The sequence below is a fragment of the Pezoporus flaviventris genome, unplaced genomic scaffold, assembly GCF_033815535.1.
Source record: "Pezoporus flaviventris isolate CSIRO_AGI_PZ_B2104156 unplaced genomic scaffold, CSIRO_AGI_Pfla_v1 ptg000013l, whole genome shotgun sequence".
NCBI lineage: Eukaryota > Metazoa > Chordata > Aves > Psittaciformes > Psittacidae > Pezoporus > Pezoporus flaviventris.
Window position 1 is genome coordinate 39,510,753 of NW_026892561.1, and position 17,028 is coordinate 39,527,780.

Genomic DNA, 17,028 nt, shown 5'->3' on the forward strand with positions numbered 1-17,028 from the left:
GTGAAAAGTTCGGTTGCTCTTTCCTTCTGTCCGTGCTGGAAGAGAGAGACCTCACTCACAAAAATAAACTGGTCCCTTTCCATCCTACCTGTGTTTAAAAGTCTATACAGTCACACGCTTGTATTTACCCATAAAGGAGTTAAAAAGGAAGATAAAGGGCAGGGAAGGTTGATCAGTTCTTAAGATCATTTTGACACTGCTGCTGCTAAATGTGGGATTTGTGTAGGGATTAGAAGATGAAAATGTTTCTTACCTACAGCAACTCTAATCAAAAACACTTCAAAGCATATGTCATATGTAAGCAACTGTCTTTTTTAAATGAAGTAATTCAAAGGACTCTACTAAAGCTGCCTTAATGATGGTTGTATACCTTTATCTGGGTAGCCTTGTGCATGAAAGCTCAGTGCAGCAGTAGCTCTGCATTAGGGTTTTTTCCCAGGACTGGTGCAGTAAATCTGGTGGTTGTGTGTGGCTTTGGCTGTGGGTATTGTATTTTTAAGCTACAGTTTTCAGAGAGTGAGTCTGTGTACGCACACATGCAAGGGAAGGTACATATGTACGTATGTGCAAAGAGATCACCAGGTACCTGCCACGTTTTGAGAAGGAAACGCACTGCATGCACAGCGACTGATGTGGGGTGGTGGGTAGATGCATATCTGACAACAGCAGTGCTAACTGTACTGTACACCAGCAGTGCTAGTTGTATGGTACAGTGAGTCTTGACTGTACACCAGCTGTGCTAGTTGTACAGTACAGTGAGTCTGACATGTTCCAGTCTTGCATTGTGAATCGTGATGTTACAGTGCCTCTTGCAGGCCAGCAGGGTGGCTGGAGGTGGCTCAGGTGTAGCCCTGTGGGAGCTGACATCTCGGGGTTTAACTGCACTTTCCATGTGACCTTATGTGGTTGGCACTAGCGAAAGTAATTTGTTTCCTCTGATCAGAAAAGGGGCAAGGAGAAAGCGTGAGAGCTGATCCCAGAGGAAAAGGTGCCACAAGTTTCAGCTGCTGCAGCAAAGAGATTTCTACAGCAGTACTGGGAAGTGACAGGCACATCACTGATAACAGCAGCCTGCAGTGGGAGGGGAAGTTACATTTTGATGGGAATATGCCAGCACAGTTTAGCACATCCTGGGCAAAATCCTGTGGCAAAAGTAAAACTGACAAGTGACTGGCCAGTTTAGAGAGCTATTTTGAGCTCAAAATGGGAACACAGTGTACATAAGTCAGGAATTATTGTTGTCTTGTGCACTCTAGCACTACCTCACAAGAGCCGTTTCATAACAGAGCAGGAAGGTATTGGGTGGGTTTGTGAATGTGTGGGGTCTGTAAGAGGGCTTTTTTCCTAGGTGATTTAGTTGACCCATAGATCACTCAATTTATTGAGTTGAGAAAAAACAAGCTGCTTCTGCGGATGTTCTCAGATACAGATCTGCCTTTTGGAAAATCAGCATCAAGTAGTAGTGTTACTCCAGATGCTGAAGGAATTTACACAGAACATTACAGCATTCTTGTCTGAAATTGTAAATATTTCTCGTACGTGTTCATTTTTGTAAGGGGCAGATGTGCCTGTGTACATCTGTTCAACCTCTGTGCTGTACCTACAGAAGATCCTTTAAGTTTTCTTTTTCTCTCAATTGTGTTGCTCTGTTTCATGTTATAGAGAAGCTACACTGTTGAATGTATGATTTTCCAGTTACTTCATGGCAGAACATAGGTGCACTAAAATAATAACCTGAACGACCATGGTTCAGGACCACATGAGAATAGTAAAGTGAGCAGTGGAGGGGAACAGCTTATATGAGAAAAGACCGGGGAACAGTGATGTGCAGCCCCACCAAGTCACCTTGGGACCATCTGAGCTCAGCTGGCTACGGGCCAGCTCCTGTGTCAGGGAGGTTTGGTGAGGGTTGGGTGTGCGCTGTTCTGATGAACCAATCAATGCCAGTGCCTTCAGTTTCCATCTGCTGGTGCTGGGGAGTCTCAGTGGCTCTTCAGGAGCCAATCCTTGTCTTTACAGCCCATGACCCCAGCCAGGTCCAAGCTGCCCCTGGATTACGAGGCAATGCCAACTCCTCCTTGTATCTGATTCTGCCTCCAGACCCATTCGCCATGTGTGTAACAGTTGGAGGAGTTGTTTGATCATTTCCCAGCTCTTTTGCTTTGGAACTGTCATAGAGACAGGAGCTGCTGCTGCCACCATACCCACAGATAAATGTATTCACTGCTTTGAGTGGCTTGTATGCACCAGTTTGAACACTCGTGGGCTAATGGTAGTACTGCATGACAGTTTGATTAAGACAATAAGTCTGAGTTATCAAGAAAACAAGATACGATTTGGCCTAGAGGAGAAGCAGCACCATTTTTGAGGCCCTTGGCATAGAGCTGCACTTCCTGAGGGCAGGATGAGCTAGATCCATAAGCAGTCCAGGATCATAAAGATGATAAACATCTTGGGATGATTACATGCTGGATTAGAGATCACGTGGCTGGCTTTATCTTGATGTCCAGCTGCCCACACTGGTACTTCAGGTAAGTAGTAAAGGTGTCATTTACACTGATAAGCTGCAATAGGCTTACTTCACTGGTGTCTCTGCCCATGGCAGGGAGTTGAAAGCAGATGATCTTTAAGGTCCTTTCCAGCCCAAACTGTTCTGTGGTTCTGTTTATAGAATAACACTTTGTACATGTGCTTATGTTATAAATAGGGTTTGTATGCCAACTTCTAGAAAAAAGTGCACTCATGTTAACTGTTAGTGCTGAGGTATGACAGGCGGTGTGCTCTTAGGCAAGAAGTTGTTTCTCGAAATAAAACACACATAATTTTAAAGGTAAAGTATTGCAGCTGTAGTTCTGTGAGGTGTTCCTGTGACATCTGCTGAAAGGTCTGGAGGCTTTTATGTGAAGGTGTGTTTGCAGTGGATGAGTCAAAAAAGCTAACCTGAGTCCAAACTGTTCAAATGATGTGAGAATTTGCCAAAGTGTTAGTCATCGATTACTAAGGAAGTAATTTAGAACTCTTTTTACTGCTCTCTTTAGGTAACATTTCAATAATCACATTGCCAGTTTCCAGCACCAACTCTCCAACGAAGATTTTGCCAAAAACCTTAGGACCGATCAATGTGAATGTTGGACCCCAAATGGTAAGTTCTAACTTGTGTAACAAGCCACATGCCTTCCTGCTAGTGTAAAATGGAAACATCAAAAGCAAAGATGTGAGTAGTGCTAAGAACATGCTGCTTCCTGCCTCAGCTGCAAAGGCTGCTCAGGTGCCCCACCTGGGTGGAGGGGTGATGATGTGTGGGTATTGCCACTGGCAGCAGCCATCCTGCATATGTGACCCTGGGGGGTACCTGTCCTCCTGGCTTTGAATGGACATGAATACACTTCACCAGCTGCTATTTTAACTCAGAAGTGTGGTAAGAAAAAAAAAAAAAAAGACCAAAAAATCCCATTAAGAATTTTATTGAAACTCTTCGACTATTGTGAGTCATGTTCTCACCAGTGGATCTCCAGCAGCACCAAGCAGTAAATGTCTTGAGTGTGACACTGGAGATACAACTTATTTAAGCTCCTCTTGTTAAAACTGTCTTTTCCTGTCAGTGATAACCGTGTGTGTGTGTTGCCAGTCTTGGCTTTGAGAAAAAAATCGGGTGTTCTGGTGGCCAGAGAACTAATTAGGTGATGTCAATACAGGGAACCCTTTTCTAGTAACCTGCTTGCCAGGCACTTATCCTGACTGCAGTTACCATTTGATGAGTTTTATAAACAGTTGTGTTGGGTGTTTTTCACATCACTCACTGTTCTTCAGTGTCCCCAGTTGAATAGAGGGGCACAGGCGTTGCAGGAGCCCCTGTACTGTGTTCTCCATGGTGCAGAGCTCTACAGCTGCAGTACTACCCACAGGGTGTCTGCCAGGGAGCAGTCCTCTTCAGTGCCTCAATACCTGGTACATGTCCTGTTGGAGCACATGCCCTGTGCCCTGTGGCATTTCACTGGTGTAGTTCTGCTACAGAAGCTGTATTTTGGGAGTTTGTATTTTTATAATATTTAATTTCTTATTATTTTACTCTGCTGCTTTGCAAGGACAGAACTCTATTCAGAAAAGATTTTTTTATTAAATAGCCATTTACGCAGGCCTTGTAAAACATCAGTGGAGAGCTGTGTGTGTTGTCTGCTAGACCATTAAAAGAGAATGTTTGCAAGTTCATAACAGAGGGAATGTCAGCACTCCTTTGCTCTTGCCTGCCTTAGCAATACCCTGCTGCTGCAAAGGGGTTCTAGTGTTATTTAGCCACTGCAGGCTTCAGCCCTTCGGGCACTCTAGGCTCTCCAGGCCAGCACACAGCCCCAGGGGCAGTGGAGGGGGCTGTTGGCCGCATGGTGACCATGAATCCCCTGGGGCATGGCTGGGCAAACAGTGGAATCAGCACAATCTGCAGGCTGGATTCTTCTGTATGAGAGTTTGTTATAGCTTCTTTAGATTTGGTCTGTGGGCATAAATACAAGGGCATGTTACTGATAAAATGTGTTTAATTACAGGAATTTAACACATCCTACAGGTGCTCTGTTTGCTAAATCAGGGTGAGGTCTTCTGTTTTGTTTTATACTATGCAGTGAATACCTGTGGCTGTAACAGGTAGCTCTGGGCTGGATTTTTTTTGTTGGGAAAGGGGTGACAGCCATGGGAGGGGACTGCTGCTGCCGGGGTCCCTCAACACTAGATGGCACCAAGGGACAGGGGACATAGTTGGTCCCATTGTGATTTGCTACCTCTGTTACAGTGGTCACCCGAAAATGAAGAGGCTGGATATAAAATACTCCTTTACAATACGTTTGATCTGTGATTTACAAGGCATCAGTAGAGCAATCTGAAACTTCAGAGAGGGTGGAATGTGATGAAATGCATTTCAATGTGCAAAATAGTTAACATCTCTGTGGCACGTGTCTGCAGTTTGCTGCAGAACCATACGCTCACTGTAAATAGACGTGCTTTTAGTGCTGCAAGAAACTGGTGTAAAAAGTTAATGGACTAGACCGATGTTTAATAGAAATGTTGCGTTACTGACTCTCACGTCCTTGTGTTACACCAGTGCTGAGCCTAAGCAAGCTTTCCCAAATTAATCATTCAGTCGAAAACTGTGTGTAAAGCAGCCAGCCTGGGATATTCTGCTCTCCACTATCAGCCACTAAATATCTAACTCGTACCTGTGTGGTGGTTTCCCTGAATTTCTGGTTTCACTTGTTTTTGTCAAGCTATTCACTTGCAAAAAATAAGTAAGGTCATTTTAAGTCTTTAAGACAAAAAATACATATATGTAATTACGATGTAGTGCTGAGACGGATGTGAAGTAATGCGCCATGAGCTAAGGAAATGCAAAATTCTTCAGATAACATTTTTTGTACTTGTTTAAACAATACTGATGGACACCAAAGTATCTGCTGTGTGCTTATATGGCTATTGAGTAAGTTAAGTAGTAAAGGAAACTACAGAGTTTAATACAGTCAGTACTCAAAATGTCACAAACGGAGCACAGTAAAGTTTTAAAAAGTGAAATAAGGCATATGAGTAAAAAGCATTGTCTAGGCAGCTTTGGTATGAATTTACCATACTGGAATAAAAATAATTTACCATGTATTTTCTTTTAAAGTTTAACAAATTAATACTGTTCTGGTTTTATGTACTGTCTGAATTCTTCTGGTGACCTACGTTAAAGAATGAATTAGATGAGATTTAAGAATTGTGGCCAAGTGTCTTAGTGTTAACAAACACTGTACAATTTCTCCAGGTTTGACTACATGTAAGTTCAGTCCATGCTGTATAGACTTTAAACGTCATTCCAGAGGTACAGTGTTGTGTTATTAGCTTGCTGGAATGCCTTGAGATCTCGTGAATGCTGGAAACTGCTGGGAATGCTTTGCCTGCAGCTCAGGTTGTCTCAGGTACAAAAGGCAAATAATTATAAGAGGCAAAGGAAAGGAAGTTTTATTGATTGCAGCGATCAAGAAGTTGCCTGGGAGTACTTTTGAGGAAACAGATGTGCATGGGCATAGATCTTATCTGCCAGAACTTGTTTAGTTCTTGTCTAGATGAGTAATACAGTAATATGGTGCAATTAGTAGAAATCTTAACAGCATTGTGATTACCTTCATGTATGAAGAGCTGCTTATGACATTTCTTCTGTATGTTTTGATTGCTGCTTGCATCTGGTACAGAAGTTGTTGGGGTTTTGTTGTTTTTTTTGGTGGTTTTCCCCTTAGCGAGGCTCTGGGGCTCTGGTAAACTCTGCTTTCTTAAGAGAGCTGTGTTTTTATTTCTAAATTTCACAGATCATAAGCACATCACAAAGACTAACAAATTCGGGGAGTGTTCTCATTGGGAGTCCATATAACCCAGCTCCAGCAATGGTTACACAGGCACACATAACAGAAGCTTCTGGCTGGGTCCCAGGGTAAGATTTTTGTTTTATTAAAAGGTGTTCTCATCTTTTCCTTTATGTTTTATTAAAAGGATCTGTTCTCATCTTTTCCTTTATTTATACTGTTGTGTCTATATGTGGCATCAAACCTTCTGGTTCCTGCACAACTATAAAGGAGTATGCTCTTCAGCCTGTTATGCACTTTTGATGTCTGGAGCACATGAGCATGGAAGTGCAAGCACTGGTCACTTCACAGTCTAATTTTTTTTCCATGGCAGCATATGAGAAAGAGTCGCAAATTCATGAGTCCAGTTAAAACAAGCCTTTTTTTTTTTTATTAATTCATGGTATATCCAAATAGCTTTGCTACTGAACATATTGGAGGGTGCCAACAGAGGGAGAGACACTCAGAAACATTTTCAAAGGTGTTTTAAGACCTAACTCTAATGGAAAATGTTGAATGTAATCAGTGTTGTACTTCTACTGCTATTTTACAATAGCAACAAGTTTTCATGGGGTTCTGAGATACTTCATAGTAACATGACTGTCTTTATCTCCTCTAAGGAAATCTGGTCTTTACAGTATTTCATGGTTTGGTTTTTCTTTCAATACCAGTACTGCTGAGCATTTCTGTCTCAAGACAGATGTAGTGCTTTGTCTCTGAAAATTAAACATTTATTTCTGCATTTTGGTTAACTTCTGTAATCAGTGATGAGTGTCAGTGGTACCTTTCCAGCCCCAGAGGTGGCAAAATGGAGTATCTAAGAAACAGCTGAAGGGGAGAGTACAGTACTTGTACCTTGACTTTCTTTATTCTGTGCTGTAAGCAAGGAGTGTCCTAGGCTTGTACTTCCCAGTCACTGTATCCTGAGCACCAAATCATTAAACTGCATGCCCAGCTGGGATGTCTTTAAGTTAGGATTTTTTTTTTTTCCCTGAGAATGTGTTTATTTCCATAAATCCCTTTTAAATCTCTTAGTTCTGATTTTATTTGGAAAAAGAGTTTTCAAAGATTACTTTGTTCCACCAAATTTTGGGACATGTGGAGGCCAGACAGAAGTTGGTTCAGTCCCCAGAGGAGGGGAAAAGCGGCAGTGTTTGTTCACAGCTGCTAAACCAAAGACTCAACACTCATTAGCTTTCTTAAGCTTCATCAAAACCTGGTGATGGAGATTACCAGAGGGAAGCCTATTGCAGTGTGTCAACCACCACCACCAAGGAAGAGCACCATCCTTTCATTCATATCCTGTAAAAATCCACAGTATTTCCAATGAGCCTAACTATTGTTTCACCCATAAAAAGGAGCAAGATGTTCTCTCCAGACTGGCTGATCAGTATTGATCCCTGCGGAAGTCCATACAACAGGTCATATTTTCATCTGAAAATCAGAGTTGAGGAAGGCTCTGTGGTACTGCCAAGCCTAAGAGGTGACCCCTTGCTGAAGACAGTTCCAGAGGACCACAAACCCAGGCTCCTTGCTTTACCCATTGTTTGCTCCTCTTCACAGATTCCAAGTTGTTTCCAAAATCAAATGAGACAAGAGCATGTTCACTCTCAGGGCTCCATACTACCTTCATCAGCCTGGCTTACAGTCCTGGGGCAGCTCTCCTTTCATTTACTGCCAGTCCAGGTCCCTGTTGTGCACAGGAACACAGCAGCCCCTGCGCCAACTGCAGTCAGCCCAAACCACATGGCCTGTGACGTTAAGCACCATGGACAGGGGTTGCCACAGACACAGATCCTGCAGTGCTGAGGAAGACGTCTATTGGTGGGTTCTGGGTTGTGCAACCAGACACATGAGGCTTTCATGGCATGGAGCTTCAAATCCACAATTTTTGTTCAGCTCCGTTTTTTAGCATTGCCAGGTTTTAGCTGCAAAAGTATCTGCTGTGAGCCCTGGTTTTGAAATGGTAAGGTAACAATGTGAAGTAATATACCGCGAGCTCTTCAGCACTGTGTGCACTGTATCACCTGCAAGAATAAAAGACAAGTTTGGAATATACCTTCTGCAGTCTGCTTGCTGTAGCTAATGAACAGAACTACTAAGGAAACTGGCAGTGACCAGTGACTGTTGCTCCTGTGCAGAACTCAACTACTTCCTCAGCGTATCGCTTTCAGCTCTGTATGCATCAGCTCTTATATGAACTGCTTAGTATTTTACCTTGTTTTTTGTTTAAAGGTACCAAAACATATAGTATCCTGGAAATACAGGATAGATTTGTGCAATGTTTAAATGCATTTTTCTCCCAGAGGGAGAAATTTTAAATAGGAATTTTCAAAGGAGCCCAGCTTCTCCTTGTTGAAGAGATTTGGTTATCTATCTGTCTAGCTCCCACCAGCGCTTCCTATGGTTTCTGATGCAACGAGTTCCCTAAAATTATACAGGCAAAGCATGGTAAAATTGGGATTAGAAGTTCTATGGCAGTGATCTTAGAAAAACTCCAAAGTCCTGACCACCTCCCCTCACTTTTTGTCAAGCTCTGTGTATGCTATTCTCCCCTTTTCAGTAACAAATAAGAGTAAACATTAGGGCCCAAATATGTTCATTTTATTGGTTGAAATGTATAATGTGATTTTAATCTTAATTTTGAATTGTCTTTGCCTAGGGACAGAAAGCGGACCCAAGAATTTATAGAGTCCGATTTTTCAGAAAGGTGAGTTTTCTCAAACATGTATTTGATGCATACAGTTGAGACTTTCTTTTGTTTCTTCAGATCTGCTCTGCAGAGATGGGAGTCATGTTCCCACTTCCAACTAAAAGCTGTGTGGTATGTTATTCCTTGTAGTTACAATTCATTACTCTTTGCTTTCTATTTTAAGCACAAACATGAGTTGCCTGTAAGTCTGGCTTCAAGCACTTAAACATCTTGTAAGGTTTTCCCCATTTTTTGGTTGTTCTTTTGTGAAACTACCTGGAGATGAATTACAAATGTAGTTTTCTAAGCATCAGCCCAGCAGCATGTGTTCAAGCACTATCCATGTAGCAATGGCTGAGAAAGGGGAAAGGATTCCAGTGCACTTTTTTTTTGCCAATATGAAAGAAACAAGAAGCTGATTCAAAAAAGCAGAACATCTTTATTTTTCGTTTAGGTAGTACATGATGTCATCAGTCCTGATTCCTGTTGGAAAAAGTGGCCTTTTGCTGTGTTACAATGTAGCTTACTAAGACGCGATGTATTAAAACTTTTTTTTTTTTTCCTTCCAGTAAGAGAAGCAAAAAAGGAGATAAAAATGGGAAGGGTCTGAGGCATTTTTCAATGAAAGTATGTGAAAAAGTTCAACGTAAAGGAACAACTTCGTACAATGAAGTTGCTGATGAGCTGGTATTGGAATTCACAAACTCTAACAGTCACCTAGCCACAGACTCGGTAAGCAAATACATTTGGAAATGTGTTGCACCATCAAAAAACTGGCTGGTTTATCATGGAATTGCGCCTCTTCTGTTTCTGCACTGTCCTGCCACACCAGATATCTTCCTTCATTACTTAACTACTTCCCAAATATAAAGACTTTACCCTCTGAAATTTAAAAATACAGAATTAAAATCAAGAATTGACCTCCCTCTAGATTTCTAAGATTTCCCTCTTAGATTTCTCTAAGCAAATTAGAGAAGTATGTCAAAGTAGTTAGGCTTCTCAACTGGAACAGACTTACCAAGGTGTGAATCTGCTGCATAGAGGCTTCAAGCAGGCCTGAGGCTTCCATCTGCAACCAGAGAGCTCACGTGGTACCCAAGTAGTAGCACTGATAAAGGCATCATGTTTTAATACCCCTCTGAACTGAACTGCCATTCCAGCTTTTTATCTTCTGTGTATCTCTAAAGGATATGTTCCATATCTTTTTCCTTTTTGAATTTTTATTGTACTTAATTCTGTATTGTTTTCTTAGCAGGCTTATGATCAGAAAAACATTAGGCGGAGAGTTTATGATGCCCTTAATGTCCTGATGGCAATGAACATAATTTCAAAAGAGAAGAAGGAAATCAGATGGATTGGCCTTCCCACAAACTCGGCTCAGGAATGTCAGAATCTAGAGGTAAGGTGAGGTACATGGGAAATTTTGCATAGGTCAAAGGTTGTGATAATGGAGGTGCTTGACTTTAGAAGAGGGTTTTTTTTCCCTCAGTTTGAACCAGATTGGTTTTGATTCTTGAACACTATGAAAATACCTCCTTTGATATTTGAATAAACTGAAAGGATATGTTTATGTATGCTTAGTGCAGTTTTGTGTAGTATACAACATGAAGTTTGGGGAAAAACCCCACCTGTTTACCTTACAAAAATCAGGGAATACTTTTAAGATTAAAGTAGCCAGAATTAACCAGCAGAAAAGTCACAAGAATATATGGTGCGGCTATGCTTAGAAAATGGTATATATTTAAAAGGAGACCAATTTTATATTCCTGTCTGTACTTGGAAATGCCAATCACAGGAAATAAAGCTGAAAAGTAATTCCTGTTAGGATGTTAAATGCTACTTAAAAACTGACAGGGGAAAAAAAAGGAAGTTTTACTTATTGGTGGTTTCCATTATTTCTCCAGCAGGCTGTGAGTTACTGTGTTTTTTGTAAGGATGCCAGAATTCATATGCACAAATGTTGCTTGTCCTTCAGGCCAAATGCTCTATAAATAAAAATCACAAGTTACTGTATTTACTGCATACTGCTGCACTGACTGTAAATACATCTTAATGTGTATTGTATTTGTGATACTCGTGGTATCATATACCTTAAAAGGTGGGTGGGATGCCTCTGCAGAACAATTATTTTTGTGCAAGTTAATTTACATCAAGTGTCATTCTAGATGTGGTAACAAAGAAGCTTTTACTGTCTGTCCAGTACAGCAACCTGGAAAATACATCCACCCAGCAAGTAGGCAGATGCTGAACCATTTTTCTTCAGGATTCTATTTTTTAAAGAGCTACAGCTAAATGTACATTTTCACATTCATTCCAGTGAATGCATTATTTTAAATATAGGTTGTTGTTACGCATCTGGAACTTGAATTTCATTGTCTCATCAACCATGATCTTACGCTTTTCACCGTTTCAGGCTCCAATTACAAATGCACAAAATGGAAGCCAGGCGTAGTTTTTTAAAATGTTGCTTCCTATGGCATAACTGAAAAAAATAGAAAATAAAGCTGCATTTGCATGGTGTGAAAACCTGAATTCATTTTCCTCTTTAAAGCTGTGTAAAGTGCGAACTCTTTTTCATGTGTTCTTACATAATAAGACTACCAGTACAAAAATGAGAAACCAGTACAAAAAAGCCTGTTATACAGAAACCATGTCTAAATTAGAATCTGTACTGTGTATTGGTTTTGAGAGTTACATGTTTGTCCCAGCAAAGAAAGTCATCTACTGTGCTCTGAAGGAAACTTTAAGGAGGGGGTGGGGGTCCACAAAGCACCACTGTAAATAAAATAGAAGAGTTTAGTTTTGAAGACTGCATCGTTTACTAGGGTTGCCCCAGGACACTATTTAAAGTGTCCTTAGTTGTCTCTGCAGTGTCAGTAGTCATTGGTGCCATTGCTGTCCCAAACACTGCATATTTAGGTTGAATACAGCTTTGCCCCTCAAACTAGCATTAAAAGAACTCTTGCAAGAAGTGAAACCTGTGCTCATGTAGATAATGTTACCTCCACCCCTTTTTGTTGCTGAAATCTTGTTAGTTTAAGCAAGTCTCAAATAAGTAGTCCAAACAAAAAGTGAAGTTCTCTGGAGAGATGCAGGTGATGATCCTGAGCACAGTCTCCACACGTTTATATCTAGTAGCTTGCAGCCAGAACAACAGTGGAAGGGATGGGCACAATTCCAAAAAGAGTGGGGGGCAGGATGGAAAAAAAGGAACCAACCAACTAATCCCAAAGCACCCTTTCCTCAAGCATTTAGTTTGGTACTAACTGGCATTCAGTGCACAATACAAAAGAGGAAGAATGGGAAGGACAGCAGTTTATCTATTGACCTGTTCCATGGAGAAACTCCTGTGGCTGTACAATTAGTCTGTTTTGAAAAATAACACAATATATGGCAAATGGGTAGGCCTGAAAAGAATTCTGCAGTTCACTTACTGTGCCCTGGAATCCAGCACCATTTTTAAAGAAAGTGTGTGTTTCTGTAAGGTGCAGCTGTAAAGCCTCTTCAGTTTGGCACACTGGAACAAACAAGGTAACCAAGTAAATATCTTGATGCATTTATATTTTAAGATAGAGAAACAGAAGCGGATTGAAAGGATAAAACAGAAGCGAGCCCAACTACAAGAACTGCTGCTGCAGGTATACTTAATTATTTTTTCTGTAAATGAAATCACCAAGTTCTGATCTGACATATTAGAACTTCTGAAGTTCCTCCTAGATTTATTTAGCAGCTATGATGTACTGTGGAGAAAAGTTTCATGCTGTGACCTTCCTGGCTTCTAGTAGGGGTACCTCTCAACTTCACTCTCTGGTCTATGTTTTACTAGAGTGAACAGGCATGCTGCTGCAGCTGTGTGCCACAAGTGTTTTCTTAGTATTCTGAAGGTCTGTCACCATTAGTGGGAATGGGAACACCTTGCAACTGCTTCCACTGACTCAGAGTCATCCCTGTCCCCCCCACAGAGTTTGCTTCTTGGAGTAGTTCTTGCAGAAAATTTCTCTCTGATTCTAAGCAACAAAATTTATGACACAACAATGTGTGTAACGAGTAGAGAGTTGTTTTGGAGGAGACAGACGGACACTTCTGGATCTTTAGAGTGGGAAATCCAACTCTTACCTTCTGACATCCACCTTTGAGATGACTTAGATTTTGGCTTTGCAGAAATTTATTTCAAATGCGTCTTTGCTTATAAAGTGAAATTTTCTAAATAGCTAGAAGCATTCTGAAGAGTTTTGGTCTTTGAAGACTTTCCGTAATTTAATGCATTTGGGCTTTTTAATGAGGCTTTGGGCAATAAGGCTATTTTTTTTTTTTTCCTGGTGCAACTATATGGATAAAATTTTCATATAATTAGCTATATACTGAAACTTTTAAATATCTAATGCTTCTTGTTTTGTCACCAAAAACTGTGTCTCTACTTAGGGTACAATTCTATCTGTCTGATCTAATAAATTAGCAGCTTCTATAACAGTAACATGAAATTGTCCTGGTGACAGTAAGGCAACTCAGGCCCTCTTAACTATTAGTCAGCCCTCTTAACTGTTAGTCTGAAAATTACAGAGTTGGACTCCTTTACTGTCTACAACTGTCACTATTTCCTTGATTATGTTCATTGTCAAATGGTTTACAAGTGCTTTGGGATTCTGTCTGTCCATCTTCCCCTTAAGTGAACTAAGTAATGCCTCAAACTGGGTAAGCACACTGACTTCCAGTCCCTCAAGTAACATCTCCCAAACCTACACATTTTCATACATATGCAGTCAGAGATAATAGCAAGGGAGCTGTGTCATGAACAGCACCTGTTTAAAAACTTTTAGAGGAGAATTTCAAAACCAGTTTTTCTGAGAGAGAAAAGAGGGAGATGGATGAGAAGGCAAGGAGAATACAGGTTCTGGGAAGTGGGAAATGTTGGCATTTCTGATAATTATTTTTTAAGTGTAAGAAGCTCCCAATGTGAGGTGGTTGTGCATATAATGTAACAGTGCCTGCAGTGCCTTTTTGAAAGGAATGGGGAACTGTTCTTCATCAAGCTTTATTTTATTGCTCCTGTCTTGTTTCTTCTCTGGGGACTGTGAGGGGGGCATAGCCATTAGGAGTTGGGTGAGAAGCTAATGTTTAACTTCTGTTCCTGCTAAGCCACACTAGTGCAGAGAGGGAGTCAGGCTACAACTTACCTTTTGACAGAAAATTCCTGGAGCTGTTGGGAGTTTGTAAATAACAGCTTGTGAAGTTCCACACTGATGTCTTCTATTTTTTTGTCAGTGATCGTTTTCTCTTTCTTTTTACAGCAAATAGCATTCAAAAACTTGGTACAAAGAAATCAGCAAAATGAACAACGAAATCAAGGCCCTCCAGCTTTGAACTCCACAATACAGCTGCCTTTCTTAATAGTCAACACTAGCAAAAGAACAGTTATAGACTGCAGCATATCAAGTGATAAGTGAGTGTTTACGGAATCAATTTTTAGAACTGTATTTTCTTTGTGAATAGAATTTTTGTTAGAACAAATCAGAGAACTTCTCTAGTTTACTAGAAGTGAATTAAATATGCTATTGTCACTTCAGGGGGGTGTTTTCTTTTAGCTTCTTTTTTTGTTGTTTTGGTTTGTTTATATATGTGTATATATATCATGCAATATATAACACAATATATTAGGTATATCATTGCCTAATGTAATGTATAGGTAATATATAAACATAATAAGTCAATATATTGATAAATAATCTAAGTATTAAATACTAATATAATGAATATTACATTAAAATATTAATGAAAATTAAAAAGGTATTAAATTCTATAATGTATAGTATGTGATATATTATAGAATCTAGTATAATAGATATATCATACATTATAATATATAGTTTTCATTGGTATCAAATTAATATATATGCAACAAATTATATTTTATTATAATTATATTCTATTATTATAGAATATTACCATATTATAGCATAAAATTATCATGTGTGATATAAGATAAAATATATATAATATATATAGTATATATTAATGTATGTATTGGGGTGGTGAGGCACTGGAATAGGTTGCCCAGGGAGGTTGTGAATGCTCCATCCCTGGCAGTGTTCAAGACCGGGTTGGACGAGGCCTTGGGTGATATGGCTTAATGTGAGGTGTCCCTGCCCATGGCAGGGGGGTTGGAAATTGATGATCTTAAGGTCCTTTCCAACCCTAACTATTCTATGATTCTATGTAAATAACTATAAACATATGATTGTATTAATATATTAGATATATTGAAATACGACATAATATATACTGTATAATATATAATTTATAGTAAGTAATTATAATTTTATTTAAAACAGTTATATATTCTAATATCTCGATATTAATATAGCAATAGATGCAGATATATTGATATATAATATTATATATTATGTGTAATTATGTAACTTTATATAAGATTCATTATAGTATGTCTATAGCATAAAGTTATGATACATATATTCTCTCTATATCAAACATATGTATGCTTGTTATATATAAACATGTATAACATTTTATATATGTTTATAACATATATAGAATATATATTCTATTCCAGTATAGTTTATGCTATAATATATATTTATATAATATCTACTATGGTATTACATTATATTTTAAATATTATTCCATATTATTTACTCAGTATTTATAATATCTAATGTTAATATATAAGCATCTAAAACATAATTTTATACATAATATAATTACGTATATATTATATATATTATACATATACTGTACAATCCTATATACATAATATAAATTATATATGACATAATATAACACAAATATGTTATATAATGTAATATAAAAGCTACACTATATAGGATATTATTTACTAAGTATTTATAATATCTAATGTTAATATATAAGCATAGAAAACATAATAAATCTAATATATATCAATTATTAGCTATTATACAAGATATATCTATTATATATTAATATATATTAAATATTATAGATATATTTATCTATAATATAATATGGAATAATATTGAAATATAATGTAATATATAATAGCTACATAAACATGAGACAGATACCAGTAAATATTTATAGAAATATTTAATTTTTATATTAATAAATTAGTAATGTGTGTATACTATATAACATATTTTTTAGTAATACATAGTATATAAATATATTGATATCTATTGATATCAGTAAATGATGTAATATATACTATATATTAATGAATATATTATGTAGTAATTTATAGTAATATATATTGAAATATGTATTATATATAATTATATATCATATAAATAGTATTATATACCTTACACATATACTAGATAGACACACATATATACATATTTTATATATATCTAAAACCAAACCAAAACCAACAAAAAAACCCTAAACAAAACACCTCCCTGAAGTGACAATAGCTAATTTGAATTACTTCTAGTAAACTATATGTATAAAAAATGAAGCAATGTTTATCAACATTGCCTTACAGCCACTAGTTAGAACAGGCTGACTTTCACTGTTTCTAAAAGGCACTTAAGACTGACACTTCAAAGCGCATTCACTACACAGGAATAACTGAATCGAATTCTATACTAGGATAGCACCAGTATGTGTTAGTGCTTCTGAGTTCATATTTCTAATGTGCCGTAAATGTATTTAGTCAGAAACACAAGGTGTTCCATGTAACACAAAAATAAAAGCCTAGAGGTGATAGTAGTAACTTTGAATGTGTCTTTTAATAGCAGAAAGGTGTAGGTGACCCTTTGAAGGGGAAAAAAAAGGAAGGATATAATACAGAAATTTGAAATACTGCCTTTGTAAGCAAATTGATAAAGTTGCACTAATTCATCTGAAAATCACTTACATACTTCTGGCTGCTTATCCTCTTCATCCCATGAAAATATAGCTGGAAGTATGAGGTACTGTTATGCTAACTTTTAATCAGATCACAGTTTATTAGCTGAAAACAGCTGGCTCTGCCTCAGT

The 17,028-nt window shown here is 38.3% G+C and overlaps 1 protein-coding gene across 8 annotated transcripts in view; it reads left to right on the top strand.

Moving 5' to 3' along the window:
• TFDP2 (transcription factor Dp-2) overlaps window positions 1-17,028 on the top strand; it is a 56,538-nt gene that overhangs the window by 28,097 nt on the left and 11,413 nt on the right. For 5 of the 8 annotated variants that reach the window (XM_061452918.1, XM_061452917.1, XM_061452923.1 and 2 more), the window contains 7 exons: window positions 3,039-3,142; window positions 6,330-6,451; window positions 9,025-9,072; window positions 9,624-9,786; window positions 10,307-10,453; window positions 12,624-12,692; window positions 14,343-14,494. In XM_061452918.1, coding sequence (XP_061308902.1) covers window positions 3,039-3,142; window positions 6,330-6,451; window positions 9,025-9,072; window positions 9,624-9,786; window positions 10,307-10,453; window positions 12,624-12,692; window positions 14,343-14,494 — 805 coding nt within the window. The remainder of the gene's footprint in view (window positions 1-3,038; window positions 3,143-6,329; window positions 6,452-9,024; window positions 9,073-9,623; window positions 9,787-10,306; window positions 10,454-12,623; window positions 12,693-14,342; window positions 14,495-17,028) is intronic. The other 3 variants (XM_061452919.1, XM_061452920.1, XM_061452924.1) reach the window with 3 other exon arrangements.